At 57.2% G+C, this 27,585-nt stretch overlaps 1 protein-coding gene across 10 annotated transcripts in view; it reads left to right on the top strand.

Moving 5' to 3' along the window:
• Positions 1-27,585, top strand: part of EXD3 (exonuclease 3'-5' domain containing 3) — a 290,762-nt gene that overhangs the window by 240,731 nt on the left and 22,446 nt on the right. For 5 of the 10 annotated variants that reach the window (XM_055805380.1, XM_055805351.1, XM_055805371.1 and 2 more), the window contains one exon: positions 16,724-17,876. The exons of 2 other annotated variants lie outside the window; for them this stretch is intronic. In XM_055805380.1, the coding sequence (XP_055661355.1) occupies positions 16,724-17,335 (612 nt within the window). In that variant the 3' untranslated portion in view covers positions 17,336-17,876. Of the gene's footprint in view, positions 1-16,723; positions 17,878-27,585 lie in introns of those variants that run through there. 3 more of the 10 variants (XM_055805385.1, XM_055805391.1, XM_055805412.1) reach the window with 2 other exon arrangements.

Consider the following 27,585-nt stretch of genomic DNA (forward strand, 5'->3'; position numbering starts at 1 on the left):
CATTTACAGTTATTTACTAAAACAACACAGAGTGTGTGAACTCCCTCTAGGCCAAAAATAACTGCCGCCCCATTAACTCGAACTGTTTGTTTGTTTTCGGCTGTTTTCTGCCCTTATCGCAGGCAGGGAGCCTGCCTGCTGGGGGGCTGAGGAGGGGAGCGGGGTTATCACCCCCTGCCACCCGCAGTTGCTGGGGAGAGAGACCCCCCCTCAGTCCGTGCTCCGGGAAGATTTTGTTGCACTGGGGTAAAAAGCAGCAGCGACCAGAGCATGTTTCTCGGCTTGTTGAATTTTTGCTTTATGGTGTGTAATGGGGGCTTCTGGAGGTCCCTCCCATGGGGACAGGGCAGCTGGGTCGCAGTGAGGTGTCCCCCAGCCCTGGCTGCTCTCCCACTTGCCTCCGCTGGGTTTTGGGGACCCGATGGGATGGTAGGGCTGTAGCAGATGCTCGTGGTGCCTGTGGTGGGGAATGGGGCCAGCAAATGTCCCTGCAGATGCTAAGCAGGGACTCAATCTGGGCTGGGCAGCCCGAGCTGGGACCTTTCTGGTCCCTCCTAACCCTGCCTGCAGGATGGGTTTTGCTCAGTTTTCCTGAGATAGGCTGTGGAGGGAAACCCCCAAAGAGGCATTTCCATTCTTAATCTTTCAGCCAGGTGTCAGGGCTAAGAATGATGGGTTTTACCCCCTCTGCCCCAAAAATCCCAGGAAACACTTCTTGGTTTTCAACCAGCTCTAAAACAAAGTGAAAAACCTCAAAATCAGAAGTTGCCTTGAAAAATGCCCCAGATGCCTGGTGGAGATAAACTGCTTTAAAGCAAAAAAATACCACTTTTCCCTTAGTCGCCTGCGGCAATATTTGCGTTCACATCCGACAGTCCAGAGCCCATCTCCGCTGACATCCCGGGTGTCCTTGCCACAATGCGGAGCACTCCCTGTCCCCACAGCCCTGGGAGCCCCCCCGCCTGCCCTGCCCCGCAGCAAGGTTCTGCCTGCGCCAGCTTTTCCCTCTCATGCTCTTCAGTAGCAAACAAGTAGGAAGATGTGGCAGGGTCCCTCCCTGCAGGGATGAGTTCAGGGGCCATGGGAGGACCATGGAGGGCTGCAGCTCTTCCTGTTGCCCATCTCACTGCCCGTGTGTCAGGCTTGCTTCAGCCCACGTGAGAAGACATTAAATGGGCATGTCTGCCTCCCCATGCAATGTTCTGCTCTTCAGCTGCTTTTCTGTGGATGCAATCTGCTCCCCCGTGACTTTTCTCTGCCTTGGCTTTTTCAGTTCAGTCCATGAATTTTTGCTCCATGTTTTATATGGTATAAGATACAGTTTTTTCTTTTTTTTTTTTTCTTTTTTCCCCTGTTCTGCCTTTGACCATCACGTTTAGCAGATTTTGCTTGCACTTAAGAGCACATGCAGATTGCAGCCTGCCCTGTGTCCATCTCACACCACTGCTGTGGTGGGGAGGACTCTAGCAAACGCCTCAGCATTGCTCTTGGGTCTTATCAAGACAGCAGAGGTGGAATTTGGGCATCAAGGAGTGCTGCTGAAACCCCATGCACCACCATGTCCACAGCCCTCCCTGGGAGGGGACACCTTGCCATCCCTTTAAGGGGGGAACAAAATGCAGCAGGACCGCAGGACTCACAACCTTACCCATGTGCAAGTGACCTGGCTAGGAAAAAACAGGGAATACTGCAGGGCAGTTAAACTCTTGTGGTTTGTCGTGTTTTGTCACTCCCCAGCTACGGTCAGAAAGTCCCTTAATTGCCTGTTCTATGGTCAGAAATAAGAAGTTGGGTCTCTCATGAAGGAGAAGGGAATATGTTGTAGGCTGGGTGAAACTCCCATGCAAGTTGCTGTCTCAGCCACTTCTGCATCACATCCGTGAGCTCTCACCTCCACTGGTGCATTTGGCTGCTTTGCAGAGGTTGTGGAAGCTCTGCCTGCCTGACTAAAATTATCTTTGCAGGGAGCCAGGCTAAAGAATTCAGTAAAAATGGCTATTTAAAGTGTCCCCAGCATGCCTCATCTGAGCGTCTCCAAGTACAGTCCACTTTGTGGGAAAGGGTCCTGTTTTCCACCCTGGGGAAAGGCTTCTCGGTGGTGGCCTATGGGAGATGTATACATTTATCAAAATGGTCTTTTTGCTTCGGTGGGGAAGATCTGGCTCATATAGAAAAATTGCAGCCTTGCCTGAGTGCTGGCAGTCTCTGTCAGACTTCCTCAATATAAACCATCGCATGCAATCGCTGGTGCACGAACATCTGTGTGATACCCTGGCGAAGGCAAGGTGGAAAAGTCAATGAGGAACTGATGGAGGTGAAAGAAATACTATCTAAGGGGTTATGGGCTGCTCTAAGTCACAAAACATAGAGCAAAGCCCTTTCTTTGGCAAGAGCAGTAGCTGTTCCAGTTGATTCATTCAGGCAAGGAATGGCTGTGATTGTCATCCAGGACCATTTTACCTCCATTAGCGTGGCGGTGGAGGAGGTTAATAGTGCCAGAGCTGGAAACTGAGCTTCGAGCTGGGGGAGAGCACAGCAAAAGAGAGATTGTCTTCCTGCTCAGGGTAACCGGAGGATTTTGCAGTTTGGGGTTTGTGTTGCGCAGAATGAGCCACCAGCTTGTGTGGTTTATTTGTTGACTCTACTGAAATGTTTATAGTTGTCACCAATGTGATTTCTAATTTCAGGAGGTTCTTTCCAATATTTCTCTCCTCTGCTGACAGTCAAACATTTTTCCCACCCAGCAAGCTTCCCTTTACATGACAGATAAGGATGGTAGCTCACAGCACGTGAGAATTTCTCACCTTATTTTACAGAGTCTGTTCTGGTTTGGACTCTGCAGGTGTCCCTCTCTTCTTCAGTCTGTTTACAATGAGATGGTCGCCCTGTCTTAATCCATGGAAATCCCTTTCCAGCCCTCTTTAAAGATCCCCTGATGTTTCACAAAATCTTTGATGTCTCGCATCTAGATTACACTGGGGAAGGAAAGGCTTTGGGGAGATCCGATCGCAGCCCCTGCCTGGGAGGGGCTTACGAGGCAGTCGGGCTCCACGGGGAGATGCAGGCTGAGCAAGAGGCTGTGGCCGTGCATTGGATGGTCACAAAGAGTTTTCCACTGTGGTGATAATTAGCCATTGATGAGCTGGCCTTGGAGCCTGGCAGACTGCTGGCTTTGCCCACTTGTTCCGTGGGGCAGCAGGGTGGTCCTGGTAGCGAGGTCAGCCCTCAGCTCCCATCCCCTGAGGAGCACCGCCCTCGCTGAGCCCTGGTGCTTCATCAGAAAGGATGGTCTGGGAGCCCTGGCATCACCAAGGGTGGCACGGCAGCCCCGCAGGCACTGGCCACGTACCTGAAGGCTGGTGAGCTTTGGGTCTCCTGCCGTGGCCACAGCTCCCGTGGATCAGGGGTGCTGTGGTGGGCTGCGGGCCAGAAGGACCGGTCCAGGCTTGGCAGGTGTGAGTGTCACTGGGTACTGCTTGCACGGCACAGAGATGCTCAGGTATGAATACATTTAAGACCATTGAGCCAGAGGATTCTCCACGTCCTCAGGAGACCTCAGCCCTGGCTTTCACAGCTTCCCAGGGCAGCAGCTTTGACCCCAGTACACGTGATGGCCCAGTGGCTCAGGCAATGGTATTTTCCTTTCAGGCTTTGCAGAGTAACAGGAGACATTTATGGTGCTGTCTGGCACGGGAGGTTCCTCACTTCTCCTTTCTCCTCTGGGAAAATGTTCAGAGAACAAAAAATAATAAATTTTAGAAGTCACAATATTCTCTTCTTCTAGTTCAGGGAAGAAGTCGGCGCTCTGTTTGTTAGAGATAATGGAGGGATGGACATGTGCTGTGTGGGAGAAACCATGCCTGGTTTTCTCCCAAGTCCATCATCTCCGAGTCTTCCAGCAGCTCGCACAGAGTGAAAGAGAATCTGGAAATAGGGCCCAGAAGTGGGCTCAGCACATGTCCTGTGCCCGTGGTGCCTCTGAACCCCGGTCTGGTCTCACTCCATGGTGGGCTCACCTCGGGCCCCCCCTCCCAGACCATTTTCTAAATGCCTTTTGACAGCAGGGATCTTTGAAGGCTGCCTCTACTTCTCCCGGAGCAGGAATTTCCCCTTTCCTGCCTGATTGTGCGTCCCAGCTTCAAAGTGGTTGCAAAGTCCCTATGGCTGGAAAAACACACATAAAATTAATTTGATGTGAATAGAGGGTCTGAAGACACTGGAAAGCAGGAAACACATGTGCGGGGCTTGTGCACTGGGGTGAGCTACATGCACGGGGGCTACGGGCACCCCAGAGAAGCCCCTCTACACCAGTGGGTCCCACTGCCCACCGGGACCCACAGCGGTGGCTGGCAGATGCCATCACCCCTGTCAGCTCAGCTTGGCATCATGCTGCCAGCATAGGCCCCGCTTTCAGGGAGCCAGCCCCCGGACAGGTCTGCACTTCAGGGAGGTGCATCTCACCTTCCTGGACACCTCACAATGGGGGGTGCTTCCATCTGGGCTATTCACCCCCAGCCGTGGTTTGGAGAGGAGTAGGTCTTGGTCCCCGATATCCCCAAATACTGATGGGGAGAGTTGTCCTCAGCTGATGTCTCTTTCTGCTGCAGAAAGTGGGCAGAAGTTGAAGACTGAACTCGGGGCACTTTGAGTCCTGTCCCTGGGGCCTCTGCTGCGCACGGTGCAGTGGGGCGGCGGGGAAATGGGGCAGAGAGCTGAGCTGGCGTGTCCGGCAGGTGGGCGCATGTCCCCATGCTCCCCTCGCCCCCTGCCAGGCTGCTTCCGTGGGTGCAATACGGGGAGAGAAGGGGGAAACTGGTTGTTTCTGCCCGTGGCATAAATGCAGGTCACCTCACCAGCTCTCTCGCTGGAGGAGCAGTGGTGCCTGCTGGCAGGACACCAGCCCCAGCTGCCCCAGCTCCCGCAGCAAACCTCGCTGCAGAGCCCACGGCACATTTAACCATTTGGCTTTTGCTCGTGGCAGGACTTCAGTGCTGCGGCCACGGCATGAATTCACATATTCCCAACCACAGGCTCATCCCCCTGAGGATGGGTGGCACTGCAGCTTGCTCCAGATGCCCGTGCTGGTGCCAGCCCTCGGTGTGGGGCTTGGCACAGCCAGGACACCTGGTCTGATGGAGCAAATACCCCCATTTGGGTGCCTGAAGGTATTTGAGCTCCCGCCACACAGCAGGCTCACTTCTCCTCTGTCCTTTTGTCCCTTTGCTGGTTTCGGTGTGATCCTGCTCACTGGTGTGTCTCTCTGCAGTGCTACCCACAGCCCCAAGCCTGGGCAGTGGGATGCAGCGATGTGACAAATACGCAGATGCCAGGGCTGTTACTTAATTACGGTCGCAGCCCTGCAGGCCCCTGGCTGAGCCTCTGGGCACTCCAGCCACTCATCTTTTTGTTTTCTTCGCACATTTTTCTGGACGCTGCGTTTTCGCATCTCCTGTTTGTTTTGAAGGCCAGGGGGGATGGACACGCAACAGCAGATTCCCAGCCTGGACCACACTGCGTGCGCCGCCTGTGTGACACGGGGCAGGGGGGTGTGAAAGCGCCTGCTGAGAACATGTTCACATTGCAACAGCAAAACCAGATGCCTGCAGCCGTCCCACTCTTCATGTGGTCGCAGTGGCTGCAGCCCCTGGGGGAGGAACGTGGAGCAAAGCAGCTCCCAAGCCTCTGCTCCGACATGCGTGGGCAGGCGCCTTCAGCTCCTGCAGGACCTGGCTGCAGCGTTCTGGGGAGGATGCTGTGCTGGACTCGCAGCTGTAGCTGGAGGGAGGAATCGGGTGCTTCTTCTGCAGGGGGTCAGGGATGAGGGAGGTGGGAGCAGACAGGAGAGCTCAGCCAGCCAGGTACATACCAGGACGGTGCGTAAACCTGCTCTTGGCATAATTTTATGTTGGTGCAAGGTTTCCTCCCAGCCCACCGTGTCTCCGTAGCTGCTCCTTTCCCTGCGGTTCGTCGCCAGCAAACCCGGCTGGTCAGGGCTGAGCAAGGGCTGGGTGAGCGTGGTGGGGACCCTTGTTCCCCAACAAGCCCCAGCTCTGGTTCACAGGGCAGCACTGGGCTGGGCTGGGCAGAGAAGGGAGCTCTGCAGGCACTGCTGGCTGTGCCATTGCAAATGCCAGCTGGAAGCAGCTGGCTTGAGCAGGGATTCAGCAGTCCTGAGTCTTCCCACGGGATTTTGTTGGGCTGCAGCTCTGGATGATGCTGAGCCAGGCTGATAGTACCTGGGGGAGCACATCCCAGCAAGAAGCCCCACCAGCACCCTCTCCTTAGCCTTCATTTTAAAACAACACACAAGGAGTTTCATGCCAACCTCAGCAGCACCAGCACATGGTTGTCCTGTGCCTCAGCGCTGGTGCAGAGTCCTCTGGGGTCCAGGCCTAGAAATTAGAGCGATTTTGGGTGCTCAGGGTTGTCTGGCTTTGCCCTCTGCCTCCGAGGTCACTGAGCCAGGGCTGGGCGCACTGCCCAGAGGGGATCTCCTCGCATCCCATCCGGCTTCAGTCATCACAGCCATCCCACCTCTCCCAGCTGGCCTCTCCTTGACCACGCTGAGGACCTCCTCCCTTTCCTTCCCACATCCTCTCCTGCCGCTCAGGAGCGGATCCTCTTTGTGGTGGACCCCTGAGGGTTTCGCCCACTGGGCAGTTCCTTGTTTCTGGCTGCCGGTTTGTCAGATCCGGTCGGGGCTGTTGGTTTTTTTTGACCAATTCTTCATACTTTTGTGTTTTCATTTCTGTGGCTGCTTCGCCCCAGGTGCCCTCCGGAGCAGCCCAGCAACGCGCAGGGGTAAAGGCAGGCTGAGGACGTGCACACACGTGCAGGAAGGACAGGGAGGGCAGGAAGCTGGGTACAACCCCTGCCTGGCAGCATGGCACGGTGCCCAAACCAGAGCCTTTGGCGCTGAGCTGGCAGACGCGGGCCCACACTCCCTGCCAATTCTGCCTGATGAGGAGCACAGGGACAGCAGAATGGGGTCACACCAGGCTCCATCTCTGCTGCAGCCTCCAGTGGGTTGGAGCTTGCCGCAGGGGCCCTGGCTTTCCCCTCCTTCCCGCAGAAAGCTCAAGGAAAGGTGAGGCTTGGGTCTGCAGAGATGCAGCAAGCAGTCGCTTGCCCAGCATTTGTCCCAAAGTAGATGTCAGCAGGTGCCTGGGGAAGTGGGGTCACCTGTGCCTGTGACAGTGGCACAGCCTGGGTCCCAGCTGTGCCTTCACCAGGGTGCTGGAACTCAGCTGGGGTGCTTTACAGCAATGCGGGCAAGGCAGGAACACCCAGGGTGGCTTGAGGACCCTGCGCTGTCCTTAAGCACCCGGGCTGGCATTGCCACCCATGCTGGTGTTAGCACCCACGCTGACATTAAGCACCTGGACTGGCCTTAAATGCCCAAACCAGAGTTAGCACCCAGACTGGTGTTAAGTAGCTGGGCTAGCATTAGCACCCGGGCTGGCGTTAGCATCTGGGCTGACCTTAAGCACCCAGGCTGGAATTAGCAAAGGCTGATATTAGCTCCCAGGCTGATGTAAAACACCTGGACAGGCACCAGCACCCCAGGCTGGCAGGAGCACCCAGGCCAGCATCTCTTAGCTCCCTGGGCTGAATGGGGACAAGGACAGGATCAGGCTGCAGCAAAGCGTGAGAAAGGTTTTGGTTGGCTTTGGTACAGCTTGCAGGAAAACACTAACGGCCCTGGTAGAGCTGAGGAAAACCTGGGATGGTTTAGGGTAAAGCCAGCAGCTATTCACTGCTCTCTGTAGGGTCCTGGGTGCCTGACAGCACCTTACCATGTCCCCTCAGATCCTGATGTCCCCTAGTGAGGTGGCAGTGCCCTCCTCCAAGGTTAACTCCCTCGCTGCTGGCACCCACGGGGTGGTGCTGCAGGGTGCAGGAGGGCTGCAGCCTGGGTGCTGCGCCCTACCAGGCCCAGGCACCCCCCCCCAGCCCAGCCTGGGCACGGCATATTTTGGCACGGGGGGTGCAAAAGCCAAGCGTTAGGAAGGGATGCAGTGGTGTGACAGTGGCCATGCCACTCTGGGCCCCTCGCAGCAGAGCAGCTCCCTGCCCAACCTTTGGGGATGATGTCAGTGCAGAAGTGGTTTGGGTTAATCCAAACTGCCTGTCCCAGGTGCCACAGTGACACTTTCTCAGCTCCTGGCCACAAGCCCAACCAGAAGCAACAGCACTAACCCTGGCCAGCCTCCCCGGTGCCACAGCTAAGCCCATGGGAACAGTGAGAGGGGCCATGCTGTGGGCACCACCACATTCCCCTGTGGGTCCAGACCTTCCAGCTGAAACGGTTTCTGCCTCCCAAGGGATTCAGGGGCATGGCTCCCATTCACAGCCCCAGGCTCAAAACTTCCTGGGAACCTGACAGCCCTTCCATTACGTCAGCCTGGCACTGGGTCCCCATGGATGCTGCAGTGGCCACGCTGGGGACTGCCATCCCCGACATCATCCCCAGGTGGGCCAAGTGCTGGAGGAGCCATGGAGTGGCTTTTAGGAGGATCTTCCTTGGGGGATGCTGAGGTGCTGTGGCCTTGGGGAGCAACAGGGTCTTTCTCAGTGCGTGTCTTTGGGGTGTCCCTGCGCTGCCTCTTGGTAAGCCTGAAGCCTGCAGCAAGGCTCACAGGCTTTATCCTGCGAGACCACCAGAATAACGGAGGGTTAAACCCCACCATACCACCTCAGCCGGGAGCGTTTTTGCCACTTCACTTTCTCCCTGCTCTTATGACACAAAGAGCAAAGCTGCCAGTTTGCCCGGAATGACCTCTGTAACCTACAAACCTAACCCCTTCCTCAAAAAGACAAAAATCCCATTGCCTTGCACCTCCATCTGTTTAGCGAACAGTTTAACCTAACAAGATTAGCATTTGAGGTCGTCTCTTCTTTTACGTTTTTCCCCCGCCGTTTGCAAAGAAAACAGCATTGGATTTAGGACAAAAGCTTGAAACCCCTCATTTGTAAGTAGCACAGCCTTTGGAAACTGTTTTGTTCCAAAGTTATCTGGGGAGAGGGCTTGCGAATCCTCCCCTAAAGCAAACAGGAGTTGGCCAAGAAGCTTGGCCCGGGGGAGGATGGAGCCCAGCACGGGGCACTTGCGCCCAGCTGTGCCCACTGCGGCCTTGGGGAAATTTCATCAGGTTATTCCCCCCAAGGAGGTTTGCAAAGAGAGAGGGTTGTGGTAGCAGGGAGAGGCTGCGGTGGAGTGGCTGGAATAGAGGGAATTGGGATTCACGTTTCCTGTTCCCCCACAGACTCCCTTTGGTGACGTTCTGGTGCAAACCTACATCCCTGCATCCGTGTTGGGAAAGCGTGGGGAGCGCATCTCATCCGCGGGGGGCGATAGATGAGGCCGTGGCAGGACAAGGGTCATGAAAGAGCAGTGAGCATCAAAGCCAAATTAACCTGCATGGGGACACGAGTGGGGTTTTGTCATTATGTATGTGTGTGCTTGTTCCTTAAACACCAGCGCATCCCACCACGAGCCCCTTCCCGCAGGCTGAGCTGCCTGGCCCCCCGCTGCAGCCTGGCACTACCCAGAGAGGTGATGGCCTAAAGAGTCCCCAGGGAATCGTCGTCAGGGTGGGGGAAAAAGGTAAAGGGTTTGATTTTCATTCTTTGGGACTGTTTTCCCCTCCCTCATCTCCTGCCTGCCCCCTCCCTTTTTGCCACATTGTGCTGAGCTTGAATCAGGCCTTCACAAAGGGGATTAGAGGCCGGTTGCTGATAAATAGCAAAGCAGGTTGGAAGCGTGGGAACCAGCCATGGCGCAGCACGGAGGGACATTCCTGCTCCGGAGGGCCAGGCGGGAGCAAAAGTCCAGGCTAACCCCAGGTCACCCGGGGGACCCAGTGCCTGAGAAGATTTGTTCGGACACTGGCTTTTGTTGTGCACAGTTCCGTGTCAGCCCAGCGTGTCTCTCGCTGCTATTGATGGGGAAGGAAAGCACTATTGTCAGGCGCCTGAGGGCCCCCCTTTCAATCCTGCGCTTTCGGGGTGACGTCAAGGCAGTACGTGGGAACCCGACCAGCCAGCCCGGAGCAGGGCGAGCCATCCTGGTGATGCTCCATGTCTGCCAGCCCTCTCGCAAGGCGAGAATTGATGCTCAAGGGGTCCCCGGGAGCTGAGCATCACCTGTGGGGCCAGGAGCTGTGCTTTCCCCCTTGCAAGCCATCCCGGCACTGCCCGGAGAGCCAGGGCTGGGCAGGACAGATGCTCCAGCAGACAGCTGGGTGGGAACGTGGAGGGCGTTCTGCTTTATCTCAGCCCCGGCGTTATCAGTGAAATTTCCTAAAGGCAGGGAGTGAGGCAGGACCGTGCCAAAAATCCATGTCGGGAAATGGCTGCTGGATGAGAGCGCGGCCACCCAGCCCCGCAAGTCCCAGGGGTGTCTGCAGTGTCAGCTCGCACCCTACCTGGACACCTGCAGATGGGTTCAGCGTTCCCTCATCCTCAGGCGCTTATCTGCTGACATGCTTTTAATCTCCACCTGGAGATCCTGGGAGAGGTGGCAAAAGGGCCCAGGGCTGGATCTAACTCTACCCTCGGTCCGGCTCCTGCTCTGGCCTCTTTTCAGGAAGAGGACGGGCAGGGAACTTCCCCGATGAAGCACTGCAGGGTGTGCAGTAAGGCTGCCCTGACCAGCTAAATGAAGCTCAGCTGCTTTGCATCTGGTGCCGAGGCTCACTCCAGCATTGCGGAGCATCTGGGGACAGGCGGCATGCCAGGGAGGGAGCCTGCTGGGAAAATCGCTCCATCCCGCCTCTGGCTTCTCCTCCTGTGACCTGACAGTGCGGAGCTGTAGGTGACCTTGGACCCTGCAAGCTGCCTGGTCCTGGTTGGAGCTCTGCATGTTTCATCTACCATCTTGTGTCTCAGAAGATGAGCTGAGCACCAAAACTGGGACTTGCTGCCAGCCGTTTCTCCTTTGAAGCCTGATTTTGCTGCCAAAGGCTCACCAAGAGCTGAGGCTCCAGCACCCCATCCTCCGCACAGGGGCCACTGGGGTGGGGTGACTCCACAGCTGCCCCTGAATGCTCAAATGAGCCAAAGCCAAACAGTCTAAACAGCCAAATCCGTATCCAAGTGGGACCCACAGGCTTTGCATCCAGCAGGGAGGCAAACAGGGGAGAGCAACAAATATATTTGCTACCACTGGGTCCTCTGACGGCATCCCACCACGTAGGAAGGAAAAATAAAAGCCTCCTTTTGGAGCTGGGATTACCCTGGAGGAATAGGGCAGCTCAAGCGGGACAGTGGGAATGTGGCTGCTCTGCTGCCAAGGATGCGCGCTGCCCTTCCTGGGAAATCTGTGTGGGCAGCCACAGAAATATTCCTAGAGGTCACTTGGGAGTCTAGGAGTTGGAGGGGCAGTGTAGCTCTGTTAGGGCTGGGCAACAGCCAAGGTTTTTTTCAAAGAGCCGTGAAAAAAACGGGAACAGCTTCCGAGAAGTAGTGTTTTCATCATGCGCTGGTCTGGATCCTTCCGTGTGGGTGGAAGGAGTGACCTGGATGCATTTTCAGGGCCTTGCCTGACATGCCCCCCAGCCCCATACATGTCTGAGGGCAAGGACCCACTGTGCTGCATGCCACTGCTACGGCCTGCTGGTGTCCGAGTGCTGAGTCAGCACTTGGCAAGCCTGGGCTGAGCCTGGGTGCGTGCATGGATGAGGGGCAAGGATGAGTATTGGGATGGGAATGGGGGTGGGGATGGGGAAGAGGATGAGGAGGATGAGGATGGGGATGCAGGTGGGGTTGGGGACAGGGATGTTCTCCTGCTCAGAGCAGGTGGGGTGCTTTCAGACATACCACCCTTGGTCCGGTCCCTGTACAAACGCAACCGTGTTGCCTGAGCTCCTCCAGATCCCCACCACAGGCACCCACCACACACCCTGCCTGCCCACCTCCTCCTCCTCTCCTGTGGGTGCAGAGACCTGCAGAGCTGGAGGGAGCTGGGATGGGAACAGCCTGAGGCAGCTGAGCCCTGTGCATCCCAGCGTTGTTGGTGGGCACAGAGGGGCAGCTCCCTAACACCAGGAAGGGGATGATGCGCTTGGTGAGGAAGCTCCTTTCAGCATCCCTTCGGGTGCCCACAACCTGCTGCAAAGGCATCTCCTGCACCCTGTGTCAGCCCAAGACCTGCCCGCCTGCCTCTGAAACCCCACGGGGCACAGCATCGCTCACCCCTAGGCCAGGCTGAGCCCTCCTGGGGTGCTCAGATGAGCCATCAGGCAAATGATCTCTGGCCTCTCCCTCCCATCACAGCTCACCCCTGCAGACCTGCTGCAGGGACCCAGCCCCTTGCTGGCTGCCATGTGATGGGCTGCTGTTGGATCTCTCTATAGAAAATAAATAGTCCTGCAACAGGAGGGGATTTTATTATTATTATTCCCAGGCTATCAGAGTCTCCCCTAACCCTGCCTAATCGAATACAGCTGTTTCCTGTGCACTCAACAACAGGCATGCCGCTCTGCCGTCCTCCCGGCCGGTTTATTTAAGTAGGTAAGATCCGGATTTCCGGAGCGGAACAAACAGCGCCGGACGCCTGGACCACTCCAGCCCTGAACCCTCTGTGCCCCAGCGGTGCCCCCGCCACCTCCCTGAGCCTTTGGTCCCCTGCGGGGTCTCTCTGCCACTGTGATGGGGCAGGGGTGGCTTGTGGACATGCTGTCGGTGGCTGGTTTTATTCCGTTATTCTGGTGTTGGGAGAGGGCCAGCTCCCTTCTCCCAGAAGACCACATTTCTCTGGCTGGAGTCTTTAAGGCATTTGTTTGGGACACCTGAGGATCAGACCTTTCCATCAGTGGGATGCTAAGCCCGTGTGCCCCTCATGCAGCTCTGCAGACCCTGGCGCTGTGTCCCAGGGAAGAAGAAATGCCCTAAGTCAGTCTGTCTGCGATTAGTTAGAAAGATAAATAGTAAATGTAAGAAAAGGCAGGATGGTTGTGTCTGGCAGGGGAGGGCAGGCTGGGAGCATCAGCGTGTGTTAAGATGGACTGTCAGGTTTTGCTGGGCTGAGTTTTGGGACTATTTTGCAGGGTTAGATTGAATTTGGATGGATATTAACCTTTGAGTTGCTGCAGACGTGCAAAACAATTCAACTAACAGGTGCTGATCACTTCCTTCTTCGTTCAACATTTGACCAGCCAGAAAGCACGCTTGAAAACTGGTTTTCTCCAGGATGCCTTGTTGGGGCTCATGAAGGCACATTGGACACTGGGTCTTCTCAGTGTCCCCATGTGGGAGATGTTAGCCAGGACGGACAAGACGGGTGCGTTCTGCTTGGGCATGGATGCCTTCCTCGTAAGGGGTTGGGTCAGAGCAGCAAGGACCACCCTGCCAGGGCTCCCCTCACCCCGTCATCCCCAGCCCCACTGCAGGCAGGTTTGAGCTCGTGATGTTCATCGGCGGCAGCCCTGTGTGCGGGGAGCAGCAGTGGCTCTGCCACCTGCAGCCCTCTCAGCTCAGAGCCCACTTGTCCACGAGCGTCACCATTCACACAGCTCGTCCCTTTGGCTCTTTGCAGAAGAGCCATTTGGTGGTGTGAAAACTCTTTGGTGTTGATTACTGGCTTTTTGGGTGCAGTTATGTGATGTGGCAATGCTGACGTGTCCTGATGCCATGTGCCCCTGTGGTGTCTGTCCCGGCGTGGCACTCACCGCTGCTGCCGCAGCACCACCGGCCCCAGTGCAGGCGGCTGAAGCACCAGGAAACTCTTCACCTGTTTTATAGGACGTGGTTGGGGCTCACTCGGCTCCCCAGGGTGGGTCAGGCTGCCACCGCAGCCCCGCTGTCCCTGGGCCCCGTGGCCCCATCACTGTTCCCTGGCAGAACCGGTGTGCACAGTGGCACTGCTCGGCATGAGCCCAGCCCAAGTCAGAGCCCCTTGCAGTGCTGCCACCGGCATGGCACTGCGAGCAGGTGGCTCCCAGGGGTGGCTCGGGTCAGAGCTGCCGCCAGGATGCAGGGCTGGTTGCTGCATGCAGCGAATGCCAGTGGTGCACAGCTGCCACGGGCAGCTCTCAGCCGGGCTCACGTGAGAGTCCCAGAGATTGGGGTGCTTCACATGACCCTTGCTTTCTCTTTCTTTTTTCTTTTTCTCTTTCTTTTTCTCTTTTTTCTTTTCCTTTCTATTTTTCTCTCTCTCACTTTCTTGTGCTCGTTCTCACCCGGCTTTTCACATTACACAGCAATGCTCTCTTTGCAGTTCATACCCATCAGGCATCTTGTGTAACACTGCTGATAAGGACTCACAGCTCCTTGGCAGAGGTATTGCTGTGCACCCACGCGCAGACACCCTCACCTGTGTTGTGATAGTGAAGCCTTGTCACCTTTATACCAGAACCCAAAGATAAGCCATAGCTGGACCATGAACTGCAGGGTTGTTTGCCAGGGCAATGGTGAGCCTTCCTCCCGCCTGGGCTGGCAGTCAGGCAGGGCGGCTGGGACAGGTCCTTTGGGCTTTAAGGCTGGGGAACCACCTCGTCATCCATCACTGGGAGCACCAGGGCAGGACATCTGCTGGGGTACATGCTCCCCATCCCGGCGGACGGGTTTTGCATCGGCACAAGTTAACAAAGATGAGCTGAGTTTGAGCAAACGTGAATGACAGCAGGTGCAAGCCTGGTGTCATCTTATTTGCAGAGAGAACCAGAAGAAATCATGGTGCCTTGATTCCTCTGCAGGCACCTGGGAGCAGCCAGATTTTGGGGGTCCTGAGCACTTTGCCAGTGACTGCAGAGGTGACAGAGATGACCCGTCCTCACCCGCCACCCCCCTCCCAGCAAGCAGGGCCTTGCAGGGCAGGCTGAGTTCCCAGCCGTTTGGTCCGGCAGCGTCAGGATGAGTGCCGATGCCGGCACAAGCGGCCGGTGCCAGCTGCCGCGAGAGGGGAATGATTCGCACCTCCGGGCGGGAGATGAAAGAGCTGCTGGCACTTGGAGATGAAAGAGCCGGTGGGACTGCAGTGTGGGACGAGGACGGGAGGTGAGGGGAAGCCCTGAGAGTTGTTTTTCTTCTCATCTCTGCTGCACAGCAGGATGGCGGCAACCAGTGCCCAGCTTTCCCAAGGGCCACAGCGGAGCGGGACCCTGTGCCAAGCACCGTGCCCAGCACCGCCGGCCCCTCCCAGCCCCCAGCTGAGATGCTGAAGTAGCAGTGGGACCCTCTGAGCATCTGTCGAGATGTTGCACGGAGGAAGGGGGGCTCTGGCGGTGTTTACCAAAGGAGTCGGGGGGGATTGTTGCATGGAGGTGCCGCTCCTGGTCCTGCCTGTGATTGTGCCAGCTGCTTGGGGTCGTCCCTGTCACCCAGCGTCAGGTGCCATTGCACAGTGGTGACACAGCAGTGACACAGCCGTGGGTGAATCTCCATCTCTGGTTTCTGTGTGGTGAGGCCAGGGACAGGACTCAGTGGCTTATCTGAGAGCGGCAGGGGAACGGCAAACCTCAGTGTTCCTAGTCCTTGGAACTTCTGTCCCCAGGCAGGAGCGTTCCCATGTCACACCTTGGCGGTGCAGCATGCAGTGAGAGCCCAGCAGGAGCGGTGCCCTGTGCTGTGCCATGCTGCCGTGGCACACCACGCTCCCCCCAGCTCAGCCCTGGGCTCTCGGGTGCAGGGTGCGCGTTTGGCCGCACCAGGACCAGCCGGGTGCTCTCCAAGGGGGTGGCTGTGCCTTGGGGTGGTCTCTCAGCACTTCCTCTGCCGTCTCTGCTCAGACTCTGTAGCTCCACAGAGTACAGGCAGCACTGAGGCAGGTCTCCTTTGTGATGGGGACTTAATAATCTCTCTCTAGCCTCTCCTTTGCCTGAGACTTTGTCCCTGTAACCTTTTGCTTTGGTGCAGTTTTGTCCCCCGTGACTCATGCAGAGCAGTGAGAGCAGAAGCTGATGCTCTGGCAGACGGGCACACGTGCCTGCTCAGAAAGCCTTGGACTTGGAGGTTTGGACTTTGTCTTGCCTTACTTTGAGTTTGAGCTTCCAACACCAACTGGCAAGCTGGTTCCCTCCAAAGACCCTAGCCGGGCACCTGATGAAGGCCTATTTTCCTTTCTGTGTATCATTTTTGTATGCTAGAGCTTGTGCAAGGGCCTCAGCTGTTGCTTTGAGGAGCCTCAACCTTGCAGGTACCCATGGAATGGGGCTGAGCAGAACCTCCCACCCAGCTGCTCCCTCCAGCTCTCCCTCCCAAGGCGAATACTGAGCCTGCTTGCCCCAGGCTGCTGGGGCTGAGCTCAGAGCATTTTATCCTCCAGCCCCGGCCCTGTGTGTCCCAGAGCTCTGCCAGTCTGCGGGACCTCCTGGCAGGCTGGCCGTGCCCAGAGGCCCTGCCCAGCTAAAGGACAGTGAGGAAAAGGGCACTGAGCCCTCTGACATGGCAGGTGGGGACCAGCAAGGCTTTGGGGACCCACAGACAGTGTTGGGTGAGCGTGCTGATGGAGCCAACGAGGTCTCTGGCTTGGCGTCCACATGACCTGGACTGCAATGCCCTCATCACTGCATGGACTGAACAGGAATATGGGGTGGGGGACAGTCACTTGTTTCAGCTTCAGGTGTTGCATTTGAAGTTAATTTTCATTGCCTCAGCGTGGCTTGGTTGGTTCTGAACCTCTTTGAAATGATTGGGTTCAGGTGAACCTCAGATGGGGGAAGTGGAAAATCCAGACCCATCTTCTAAATCCATCTCTCCATTTGTCTTCTGGCTGGTCTGGCAGGTCCGGGGCTGCTGCCCACCCCGGGAACGAACATGCTTGCTCAGACAACCCTGTGCATCTCCCATGCTGGACCCAGGTGTGCTGGACACGTGGAGCTGGAAAGGAGCTCCTGGGAGCTGGGCTGGGCTGAAGGTGCCAGACAAACCCTCCTGGCTGCTCCTCTCTCACAGCAGCAGCAAGTTTGCCAGTGCTCTGCCTGCCCCTCCCTGGGGAGCACCAACCTCTTCAGGACCTGTGGGATTCAGCTGGCACCAGGAAGCCCAGGGACAAGGATCCCGACTCAGCTCCGCGCCTCTCCTCTGCACCAGCTCTCCGTCCTGCCTCGTCCGCCCTGGCCGCTGGGTAAGGATCACTTCTCGCCTCGCACACAACTTAACGCTCATGTTCTTGGCTCAGTTTTGTGGCTCAAAGGTACTTCTGAACCATGGCGATCACTCGCCTGCATGCTCATCTCCATTACGCAGACCCGTGTGTGCAGAGGTGCTGCCGCGGTCAGTGCCGGCACGGCGGGCAGGCTTCGCCCTCCCTGCCACAAGCGCTGAGGCACCTGTGCTGGGCAGCGAACTAAACCTGCTCCCGGCTTTCCCGACCCATCTGCCAGACACTGAGTGACCCAGGATTTTTTTGAAACCAGCCCAGAAAGGCACTGGGAGACAGCCTGCGTTTATCATGCTTCTGCTTCCCCCTGAATTCCAGTCCTCTGGCATGTTTAGAACAACCTGATGACCCAAATTTGACTGCAGCAGCTGAGAAGAAAAGTGACCTTCTGAAAAGAGCAGCCCAGGAGAGCAGCCACGCGTGCTTCGGGCCACCCTGGGCCGCTGCACCCAGCCACGCCATGGAGAGGAGCAGCCAGGCAGCAACAAACTGTTTCACCGGTTTTAATTCAATTACTTTTTAAAACAGCGTGTAGCACCGATGACACCTTCACAGCATCCCGTGGCAGCAAAACATCTCTGGAACCTGTCACCAGCAGCTTGTGTGAAACAGCTTAGTGGGCTCGGGCCAGGATCTAATAAACATGTGCGTGCGATGCGAAAACCACCTGCCTCTTTGCTGTGGGACCCACCAGCAGAGCTGGGGAAGCAGAGGGTCAGCCAGGGCCAGCAGCTACCTGGGGGACCTGGAAAAGTCTCCCAGCCCTTAGGGACTGTTGTGGGTTGTGGGGTCAGGGAGGGAGCTGCCTTCACAGCTGACTGCAGGTGGAGGCAGACAGGGAAGGAAGCAATAGAGGTGGTGGGAAGGAAAAAGGAAAAAAAAAGGGCATGCGTCCCTCCTTCCTCCTGCTTTCCTTATTAGAAGCACAGAGCTGGTGGAGGCTGCAGGGCAACAAGTGAATCTGGGATTTGTGGGGTCTCACAGCCAGGTGGGAAGGCAAGGATGTGTCTCCAGGTGTGGGACCCTTCAGGCGTTCAGCACCCGCTGTGGCCCTGGGCACTTCTCAAGTCCACTTCCCCAAGCGGTCAAAGGTCTCCAGCCAAAACTGGATCAGAACAGATATTTCTAAAGTGAAGAAATCAGGAAAAATTTTCATTTCAAGATCTCTCCTCTAGCCCCTTGTTTATCTCAGCATCAAAGAGCTGCAGTGGGCAGAAGCTCAAATTGCTGACCCAGACAGGTCTCGTTTAATTAAAAGCCTGAGCAAGGAGGGTGTTACCCCAACTGTTCATCTTCTCACGCAATGTCTGCCAATGGCTGGGGCAGGGAAGCATGGTCCACGGTGCTGCCATGTTTCCCAGGGAGGCAGTTGCCTGCTGTGCTCGATGCTTTTATAATCTCTCTGCTCTAGATGCTGACCTGCATCGTCAGGTGTTGTGCAGATGGATTTTTCCATGGCCCAGCGATGCTTTCCCATCCTCACTTCCCACTTTTCAGGGCAGCCTGAAGGGGAGTGGGAGTTTCAGATGTTGCAACTCCCAAGGTACGTTGGTCAGCGGTGCGGGAAGAACCAGCCTGAGCCCTGCAAACTGCTTAAGGGGAGCCTGGGGTGAGCTGCAGCGGCTCCAGTGGCTGAAGGGGTCTAGGGACCCCTGTCCAGGGGGCAGCTGGGCCAGCACCCGCTAATGGGGAAGGGCTCCCTGCAGCGTAAACCCCAGGGGAGGGAGTCCCCCTTGCACCCCTACCAACAGCCCCGTTCATCTCTCCCCATGGCCCCACGGGGGGGACAGGCAAGGGGGACCTCAGCCATCTCAGGGTCTGGAAGAAAGACCCCTCACCCTGGGGAGAGGCTTTCCCTGCTCTGCTCCACTGGGGCAGCGTGCCTGGCTGGCCCCCGACTCACAGAGCCCCTTCCTCCCCCCAGAGCATCGGCTGGGGCTCGGCAGGATCTGCACCGAGCCGGCAGGGACGGCTGGCCCCCGAGCCCCCGCTAAGTGCTTGTGGGGTTGGGTTTTTTTCCGCTCCTGGGAACCAAGCGCCAGCTTTTGTTGGCGAACAGACCGTAGCTTTCATGTGAAAAGGTTAGTACAGTATGTTAGTTCCTAATGAGGGGATAATAGAGTCTGATTCTCACACCCCAGGGACTCAGAGGTGACAGCAGCACGGGAGAAGGGTATTTAACACCTTCGCCCTGGGAACCTTTTCCCTTCGCAGCCAGAGTCCCCTGGCCTTGCCAAGAACAGGGAGGAGGAGGAGGAGGAATGTGGTTCAGCGCCTTTGTCCCCACTTCCCTCTCACACCCCAATCCCATCCCATAGGTGCACGCGTCCTGGCAGTGGGGGCAGCTGGCAGAAGAGCCTGGGAAACAGCTGATAAGTCAGGATCTGGCCCCCCCATCATGGTGTCAGAATCTGCCCAGCTCTGGGCATGGTGGGGAGGCTGCGGGTCACAGCACCTGGCGGGGATGCGGTCCCTGGGACCGTGTATGTGGGGAGGTAGGGGTGAGCCCCCGGTGTGTGCGCAGCCCAGATGATGGGTGCCCCCGGTCTGCGTCCCCGTGGTTGTCACCTCCCTGGCTGCCTCACAGACGTGTCTGTGCTGGGAGTGGGGCTCACGGTGCTACCTGGGGCATCCTTCGTGGACCAGGATGCAGGGGCAGATGTGTCCCACAAAGCCCAGGCAGCGCAGCACGGCCGGTGTGCTGCGTGGGGAGGATTTAAAGGCCCTGCTGCCCTGCCTCGCTTTTCCTAGAAAAATCAAGCTTTCTCCCTAAATCTAGCCTCTCATCCTATCCTTCTGCAGCGGCTTAGGATGGTGACGGGCCCTGCGAGTGCGTGGCACCTGGGGGCAGCCTCACGTGTGGCTGTGGCCCCCTCGGGGGCTGTCAGCTACCCGCAGCCACGTGCCATCCCGGGGTAGCAGATACAGGTTGGTGTTGCTGTTTTCTCAGGGGGAACAGCACCCAGCGAGGGCAGCCCGGACGCCAAGGTGAGGTTTCGCAGGGGCCATTGCCTGCCCGGTGGCAGAACCCGCAGTGCCGGAGGCAGCTGGAGGAAGGAGCCGCGCTGGGGCAGGACGGGAGCCTCCCAAGGGAGCACACTGCTACTGCTCTTCTAACTGTGAGCACCCGAGCTGGATTAAACCCCCGGCTGCTGTATTTATTGAGGGAGTTCAATTCAGACTGCCTGTGCGTGCGGGATCTGGAATGTCCTCAGAGCAGGAGAGACCAGTTTTGCCAAATTCCACCCCTACAGGATGCCGAATTACAAGTGTTATCGCCTAGGCTGTCACTCCACTCAGAGCCTTTCAGGGCACACCACCTTCCCACTACTTAGCAATCTTAGAAATGGCAGATTTTTGCAGTAACCCTTTCCTGGGTGACCTGTTTCTTATGCTGAGGTGGCACATGAGAAACTCCCAGTTTGCAAGTCCCCCCCTCCAGGAGCTGCCTGTTCATGGTTTGCTGGGTCATGCTCTGGTGGGACAAGGGATGCTGAGCTACATCATGCGAGCAGCTCAGTGCTGCCATGTCCCCTCTGCGGGGCTGGGTCAGACACCACAGCATCAGGGAGGGGGGTCTTTGGAGGTATGGTCTGTGCCTGCTAGAAACAAGGTGCTGAGGAATTACTACAACTAATGGCAAACTCTGTGTTTAATACTGTGGGGACGGCTGGCTCCTGTGGTGCTCACTGGGCTTTGCCAGCTCACCACCACCATACCCACCCTGGCATTCGGGTGCTCCACGGGTGAGTCTTCAAGCTGCCATGCCCCTGCCTGCTGACTTGCGTCTCTCCTCGCTCCCGGCAGTGCCTGGCTTCGTTGCTCATCTCTTTTTGTGCTTTTTCTCCACCATTTTTGAAAACAGCAGGATGCCAATTCCAGCCTCCCTGGGTTTTCCAGCAGCATTACTCAAAGGGTGTGTACTCTCGTTCCCGCGTCTCGGTTTGCAGTGACACGAAGCCGATGGCAATGCCTCCCTGTCCTCCCCAGTGGGGCACAGACCCAGAGCAGACCCCTTGCAAGGCACTGGGGCCGGGCTCTGGGCTGCTCACAGGGCTGGGATGTCCTCTGCTCCCCAGAAAATCCAGAGGAAAGCAAAGGGTGGGATTTGGAAGGAGACAGGCTTTGAGTTGGGTCTTTCTGCAGGGACCTCTGCATCCTGAGGCTGGTCATCTCCCCCAGCCTGCTTAACTTTGGAGATTTTTTGGTCAGTTGAAAGTGTGGGAGCACATCTGCTTACCTGGGGGGACAGAAAAGGGGCTCAAGCCCAACATTGCCTGCCCAGGCATGGAAAAGGCTACGGGGCTGGGACGGGGCAGGTCAGGAAAGCAGCTACTTAAGACCAAACAAAATGTCACAGTGAGGTGTGATGATGGTCCGTGCCTGCAGGTCAGCATTGCAAAGCACCCAAAGAATGAGAATCTAATATTTTGCTTGTCTGTTGGGTTATTTTTAAATATCCAAACTTCTGGAACAGCGGGACCAAACTGTGGTCCAGGGCTGGGGAGAGGAACCAGTGGCCCCAGAGACTGGCCGTGAGAGTGATGAAGTTTGGGAAGAATTTGCTTTACTGAAATAGGAGCTCTGAGGTCCAAAAACCCACCAGGTCTGAAGACAGAGCTTGTGGGCTGTACTCTACAGCTGCTATAAGGCATGGCATGAAATATTTTTAGGACAGTGGGTTGGAGAGACACTGGCCTTTGGTAAGGTGCTGCACAGACACATATGGGCAAGGCAGAGTCGTGGTCCCTCTCCATCAGCAGGCAATTTCTGGGTCATAAAGGCCAGATGTGGGGCTGTGGCGGAGCAGCTATTGCCTGGCTGTCCTTTGCACCAGGCTGATGCAGGTGTGGATGCTGCCTCTTGGTTCTCCAGGCGGTGCTCCCCCCACTGCTGTGCGGTGGGCACAGGCACTCCAGTTCCCATGATGGGGAGCAGGCAGCCAGTGGCTGGCAGTGGTGGCATTGCCCATGGTGTGCTGGGCTGCACGGCCCCTTCTCGGACTGCTCCAGCCTGGACCCATCCTCCAGAGAGGTGGGCAGCAAGCGGACAGCTTGCTGGCCCGAAGGTGGGTGGATTGCTGCAGGTTGCCCACCCTGGTACACGGGTTTGCATCATCCCTGGGCCCAAGGGGCATCTTTCTGGGTCAACCTGCGTGAGCCTGTTTGCACTGGAGGAGATGTTTTCCAGCTGAGATAGCCTGGGCCTGAGAAGCAGACATTCCCTCGCTCAAGTGTGCTGAAATGTTTAATTAGAGTTTAACAGCAGCCTGGGAAAAAGGTGTCTTGTCATATTTCTGGGCTGTGTTTTGTTGTTGAACTGCTAGCCCTGTATGAGCACAGCCGAAGGAGACCCGCCGCACAATGAGCCCTTTATGTGCCTCTCCCCACAGCTCGCCCTGACCCTGAACTTTCCCATTAGCTGTTGGCGCGGTGCCCTCACGCATGTGCCCAGGAGGGAGCCAGCTCTGCTCCACACCCGGCAGCCGGGATGGCACGGGGATGGGAGCGACAACACCGCTATGGCTTTTCCTCTTGTTTGGGGGTTGGTTGGTTGCAGGAGAGGGGACAGTGTGGGATGTCCAGAGGAGAGGACATCCCACCAGCTGTTTGTGTATGTTCAGATGAGCCCAAGGTGCCCTGCTCTGAAGAAGGCTCCAGCCGATGGCCATAGGGATGCAACGTGACGGCCGCGCACGTGGCAGGATGCTGGGGTTCAGCAGAATGGCACCCAGGGACACAGCGTTCGCCTGTGAGGGACCCTCAGCCAAGTGTTTCTGCAAATGCTGCCCACAGAGATCAAAGATTTCATTTTTCAGACCCCAGCAGGATTCAGCCCTCAGTCCCGTCCATCTGCCCCCACACTGGGAAGGGAAAATGCTCAGCCCTGCCTGGCTGGTGGAGCCAGCGACGCTGCAGGACAGGATCCTCAGCCCTCTCCATCACCCCCTGGGCACCTGGGTGGACCTTGGGGAGCAAGGTCCAGAGGGAGCTGGGGAGGAGGAATGTGAGGAATGGAGCACACACCTTCCTTCCCCGACTTCGCCTCCACCAAGAGCCCATCAGCACTTTTCATTCACAGGTATTTTTTTCCGCAGGGTGAATAATATTAAAGTTTTGCCACCACTTGCCTGCTGATGTCCTGTTCATCAGCAAAAAAGCAAAACCAGGTTTGTTGGGGCTGGATCGCTCCTCTTTGCCAGCTTTCCCAGCTTTCTGTCCTCTAGGTGGCCACTGAAACAGCAGAGACCAAATCCCTTGGGTCTAGCAAAAAGCCTAAAAAAAGGCCACGTGTTTCTGTGTATATTATTATTCCTTTTTATTTTTTTTGTGTGTGTGTGACACAAACGCGATGCTCTAGATGATAGCTCGCCAGGCCCCCCGGTGCGGTGAGAAGATGTGAAGGTGTTGAGGCTCCCCAGGAACATGCCTGTCTCACCGCGGTGACCTCACATGTCACTGACACGCTGGGGTTATGTTAGCACGTCTGGGAGGTGTTGGGCTGGGAATGCAGGGAACTGGTGCATGAGGTCTCCTGGGGTTTCCCCTTGCTCTGGCAGCGGCGGCTCATCCCCGTACTGCTCCCCTGCTCCCAGGGGCTGTCCTCTTGTAGGCCCCAGTCAGCATGGCCTCTTTCTGAGACTGTTTTTGGGGGATCCTTTTGGAGAAGTCCTTCAAGAGCTGGTGTTTTCCCTCGAGGTGAGATGCACATGGTTGTTTTCAAAGATGGTGCTCCCTGTGAGCTCCCCTGTGCTGCCAGAGCCCAGCCATGCAGCTGCACGCTCTGCTCCCCCATGGGATGAACTGTACCACCGAGGCCAACGGCTGCGCTGGCTGGTGAGAACCTCCCAAAGGTGCTGAGCACCAGCCTGGTCCTTACCGAAATCCCTACTTCTTCCACCCTTGCTCTGCCAAAGGTTTCTCAGCAAGTTTGGGGCCCCTGTGGCAGCACATGGCTCCCGCACCTTCATTCACATTGTGTCCTACAGCCACACTGGTCCAGCTTCAGTCCCAGCGGTGACAGCATCGGTTCCACCCCTTCCAAGGCTTGTCTAGAGAGAAGGATGTTGGCAGGATGAATTGGGAATGTGGTCCTGGGTGTTAAAGTTGCTCCCTACTGCCTGTATTTCCCTCTGTCCTTCTCTGGACATGCAGGCACTGTGGGCAGAAGCTGACGCCTTTGCGCAGAGGGTGGCAGGTGATGCCATGGGAGAGCTGTGGAGACCTCCTGCTCCTCCTCCTCCAGGTATGGTGACGGGGACAAACGGCAGTGGGGACCATCCCAGACTGCCTGGGAGGATTGTGCAGAAGGAACGACTGTCACCAAATTTGCTGGCAGGACATGCCATTTCCATGGTGACGTCCTGGCTGAGCCATATGACCAGCAGCACTGTGATCCCCTCCATTGCTGCTCCGTTTGTCAGGAACCTTGCCCAGCCCTGATGGCCGTGTGAGGTGAGCAGGGTCTGCACTGACAACAGCTTTCTCCCCAGCAGCCTTGGCCTGTGTTTGAGCTAATGCAGGCAAGAGTATGGGATTTCTGTGCTCTCTGTGAGGACGAGGACAAGTCTCGACTCACAGCAGGGAGGATTCAAGTTAGATCTTGAGCTGCAAGGAGAGCGGTGCCTGGGGAGGCTGGGCATCTCCATCAGCAGAGGCTGCTAGGAACGACAGACAGCTCGCGGGTAGGTCTGCTTCTCCCCTGGGGGCTCTGGTGATGTGGGGGCCCTTCGTATCTAGAACATCTGGGCAGCTGCTGCTGCCTCCATGGAGCAGTGAGCCCCTGAGCACTGCTGAGCCCTGTCTGGGCTGGGCTGGGACCAAGGGAAGAAGCCCTGCCTGGGGATCCGCAGAGCTGTCAGAGAGCAGCCGTGACACCACGGTGAGGGACAGCTGAGGCTGAGATAAAGCTGCTGCGTTTTCCCCTGTGCTGATGGCAGCGGGGGAGTGCCCAGCCCCGGGCTAGGGAGCTGTCTGGGGTGGGATGAACCTGCAGGAGCACCTGGCACCCCAGGGTGCGTTTCAGTGCTGCTCACACGAGGGAAGGATCTGTCCCTCTTGGGCTGCAGCCCCTTCATGCTGGCAGGTGTTTGCTGATGGGCTCCCCCCAGCCTTCTCCCCAGCATCCTGGGGGTTGAGCACAGGTTTGAAGGGGCTGGTGTCTTCTCCTGGAGGGGCTTTGGGAGCTGTGAGGCCGCCAGCCAGGATGGAGTCAAGGTGCTTGGTGCTGGAGATGGCTCCTCTGGGCAGGAGCGAGGAGCTGCTGTGCATTTCTTCTTGCCAGTGATTGGAAATGAAAAGTCACCGGGAGATACCCAGGGAGCAGCTGGACAATGGCACCTGGGAATTAAAGTGACCTCGAGAGAGGCGAATCCACCTGGGTCCCAAGAGATTTACATATGATGGAGAGCATATTCCAACTTCGTTATAACAGTAATGGCAACAACTGCATTTGCAAAGGCAAACATTGCTCCATCTCCCCACCTCCGACCCTGGGAGACCCCACGAGGTGCATCACCACCACCACCGGCTTCCCACCGAGGTGGCTGCACGGTGACCCTCCTGTCCCTCCTGTCCCACCTGCGGGTGGTGGCCAAGCAAAGCGAAGGGGAAACAGGAGCCCCCCGCTCTGCTCTGTGCCCAAAGCCCCCCTCTCAGGAGCAGCACCCCAGCCCTGGGTCATGGCAGGCTCTGCCCAAGATGGGTCCCGGTTTCATTTTGCACCCTCCACGGGGTGCTGGGCACCATGGGTGCACAGGCAGGGTCCTGCTGGCTGCCCGCAGGAGCAGGGGTAGCATCCAGCCCGAGGGCATCCCAGCTTGGGGGCCAGAGCCCAACGACAGAGCCACCATGGGGGGCCCAGCTCCACCGAGCACCCCGGGGAGGGCAGCTGCTGACGGTGAGGCGGCTGCGTGTAAGCAAGAAGCCACGTCCGTGGGGCCGGGCTGTGACACACTGGGGTGACTGCCAGCTCCTCTGGCACACCCGCAGTGAGACACCGAGCCAACAAACCCGCTGCACCACGGGTGCCCCTGTAGGCAGGGGCTGCCCATGCCCCCCAAGCGCTCCTCCTTCTCACCAGCTGCCCGTGGGCTGCCATGAGCAAGCCCCCCGCCCACTGCCCATCACCCCGGGGCTGCTGGCTGCCCCGCGGGACCCCTCAGCTCAGGGATGTCCCCACCAGGGCTAGGGAGCAGCACGAGGGTGGCATGCTCCTTGCCTGAACCACAGCTTGTTCCAAGAGCTCCCCTTGGCCAAGCAAGGGTTTTGCAGCCCTTGTACCCTGTCAGGGCAGGATCTGGCCCTCACGTCCGGCTCCTTCCCTGCCCCCTTTGTGCCCAGGCAGTGATGCTTTTGGAGCGGTCCCACACTCCGGGGACCACCCCGGGGTGAGAAGCGGTGCCAGGCTCTGTGTGAGGCTCTCTGCAGGCTCTCGGGCTGCTGCCGTAGGTTGCCCAAAATCCCCAGGCTAAATCAGTGGCCCGTGTTCTGGGGACACCATCTGTCCTCAGCCCACAGCCTCAGCAGGGAAGGGCGAGCTGGGGACCCACACGGCCTCCTCAGCACCATCCGGGCAGCTGGTGGCTGCAGGTTGCTGCAGCAGAAGCAGCGCCACAGCAGCCAGCCAGGAGCAGCATCTCAGTGGGCTTGGGGTCCTGGGTTTAGCACAAATCTTGTGCCAAACATACCCAGGGTGACCTGTCAAACGTCATGCAGAGCTGAGAGGTAGGACAGAACCTCCACCGTCAGCAAAAGTCCTGTGGGAGGTTATTTCCCCACTGGCCCCACCGTCACTCCTCTTTCTGTTCTGCAAAAAAAGGTCAAATCTGCTTTCAACCGTTTTCCATCAACTTGTGGGTGCGTTTGCCACTGCCCAAGCCCTGTGGGGCTTCAACGGGGGGCTGGAGTTGGAAGTTTCGGACTGTCTTGTGTGTGGGACCAGGGAGCCCTGGGTGTGGGGGGTCTCTGCCGAGGTGCTGCCAGAGCTTTGCTCCCTTTCTCATCGCCGCTGCTGGGTGTGACAAGCAGGTTTGCTCATGGGCTGTCTCTGCTCATCGTGGCTTTTTGATGAACGGCTGAGCAGAAGCACAGAGCACAGATTTGGATTTGCTCTTAGGGGGGCACTGGAAGGCTGCTGCCTGCTCAGGTGCTCCCCAGAATTAAAAAAAAGAGAATGTTGCAGACTTTGTTTGGGGGGGAAAAGAAGAGAATGAATCAAAAGGTGTGGATGGGTTTTGCTAAATGCAAGTGGAGAAGGTTGTTAGGAATGACAACGGGACTCACAAGGGGGCTGAAGGGAGAAGTGACTTCTCTGTGGCTGATGGTGACCTCTAAGAAGGTTACGTAGGGAAATGGTCTTGGTGCTGCGGTGCAGGGTGGGTGTTGGCAGGGAAAGAGCCTGGAGCAAACACGTGAGTGAGAAGTGAATGAACTGGAGAGCACCTAGCTAGAAATGCCTCCCAGGGCAGGAGGCAGAGCATGAGG

This window comes from Falco peregrinus, chromosome 1, assembly GCF_023634155.1.
Source record: "Falco peregrinus isolate bFalPer1 chromosome 1, bFalPer1.pri, whole genome shotgun sequence".
Lineage (NCBI taxonomy): Eukaryota > Metazoa > Chordata > Aves > Falconiformes > Falconidae > Falco > Falco peregrinus.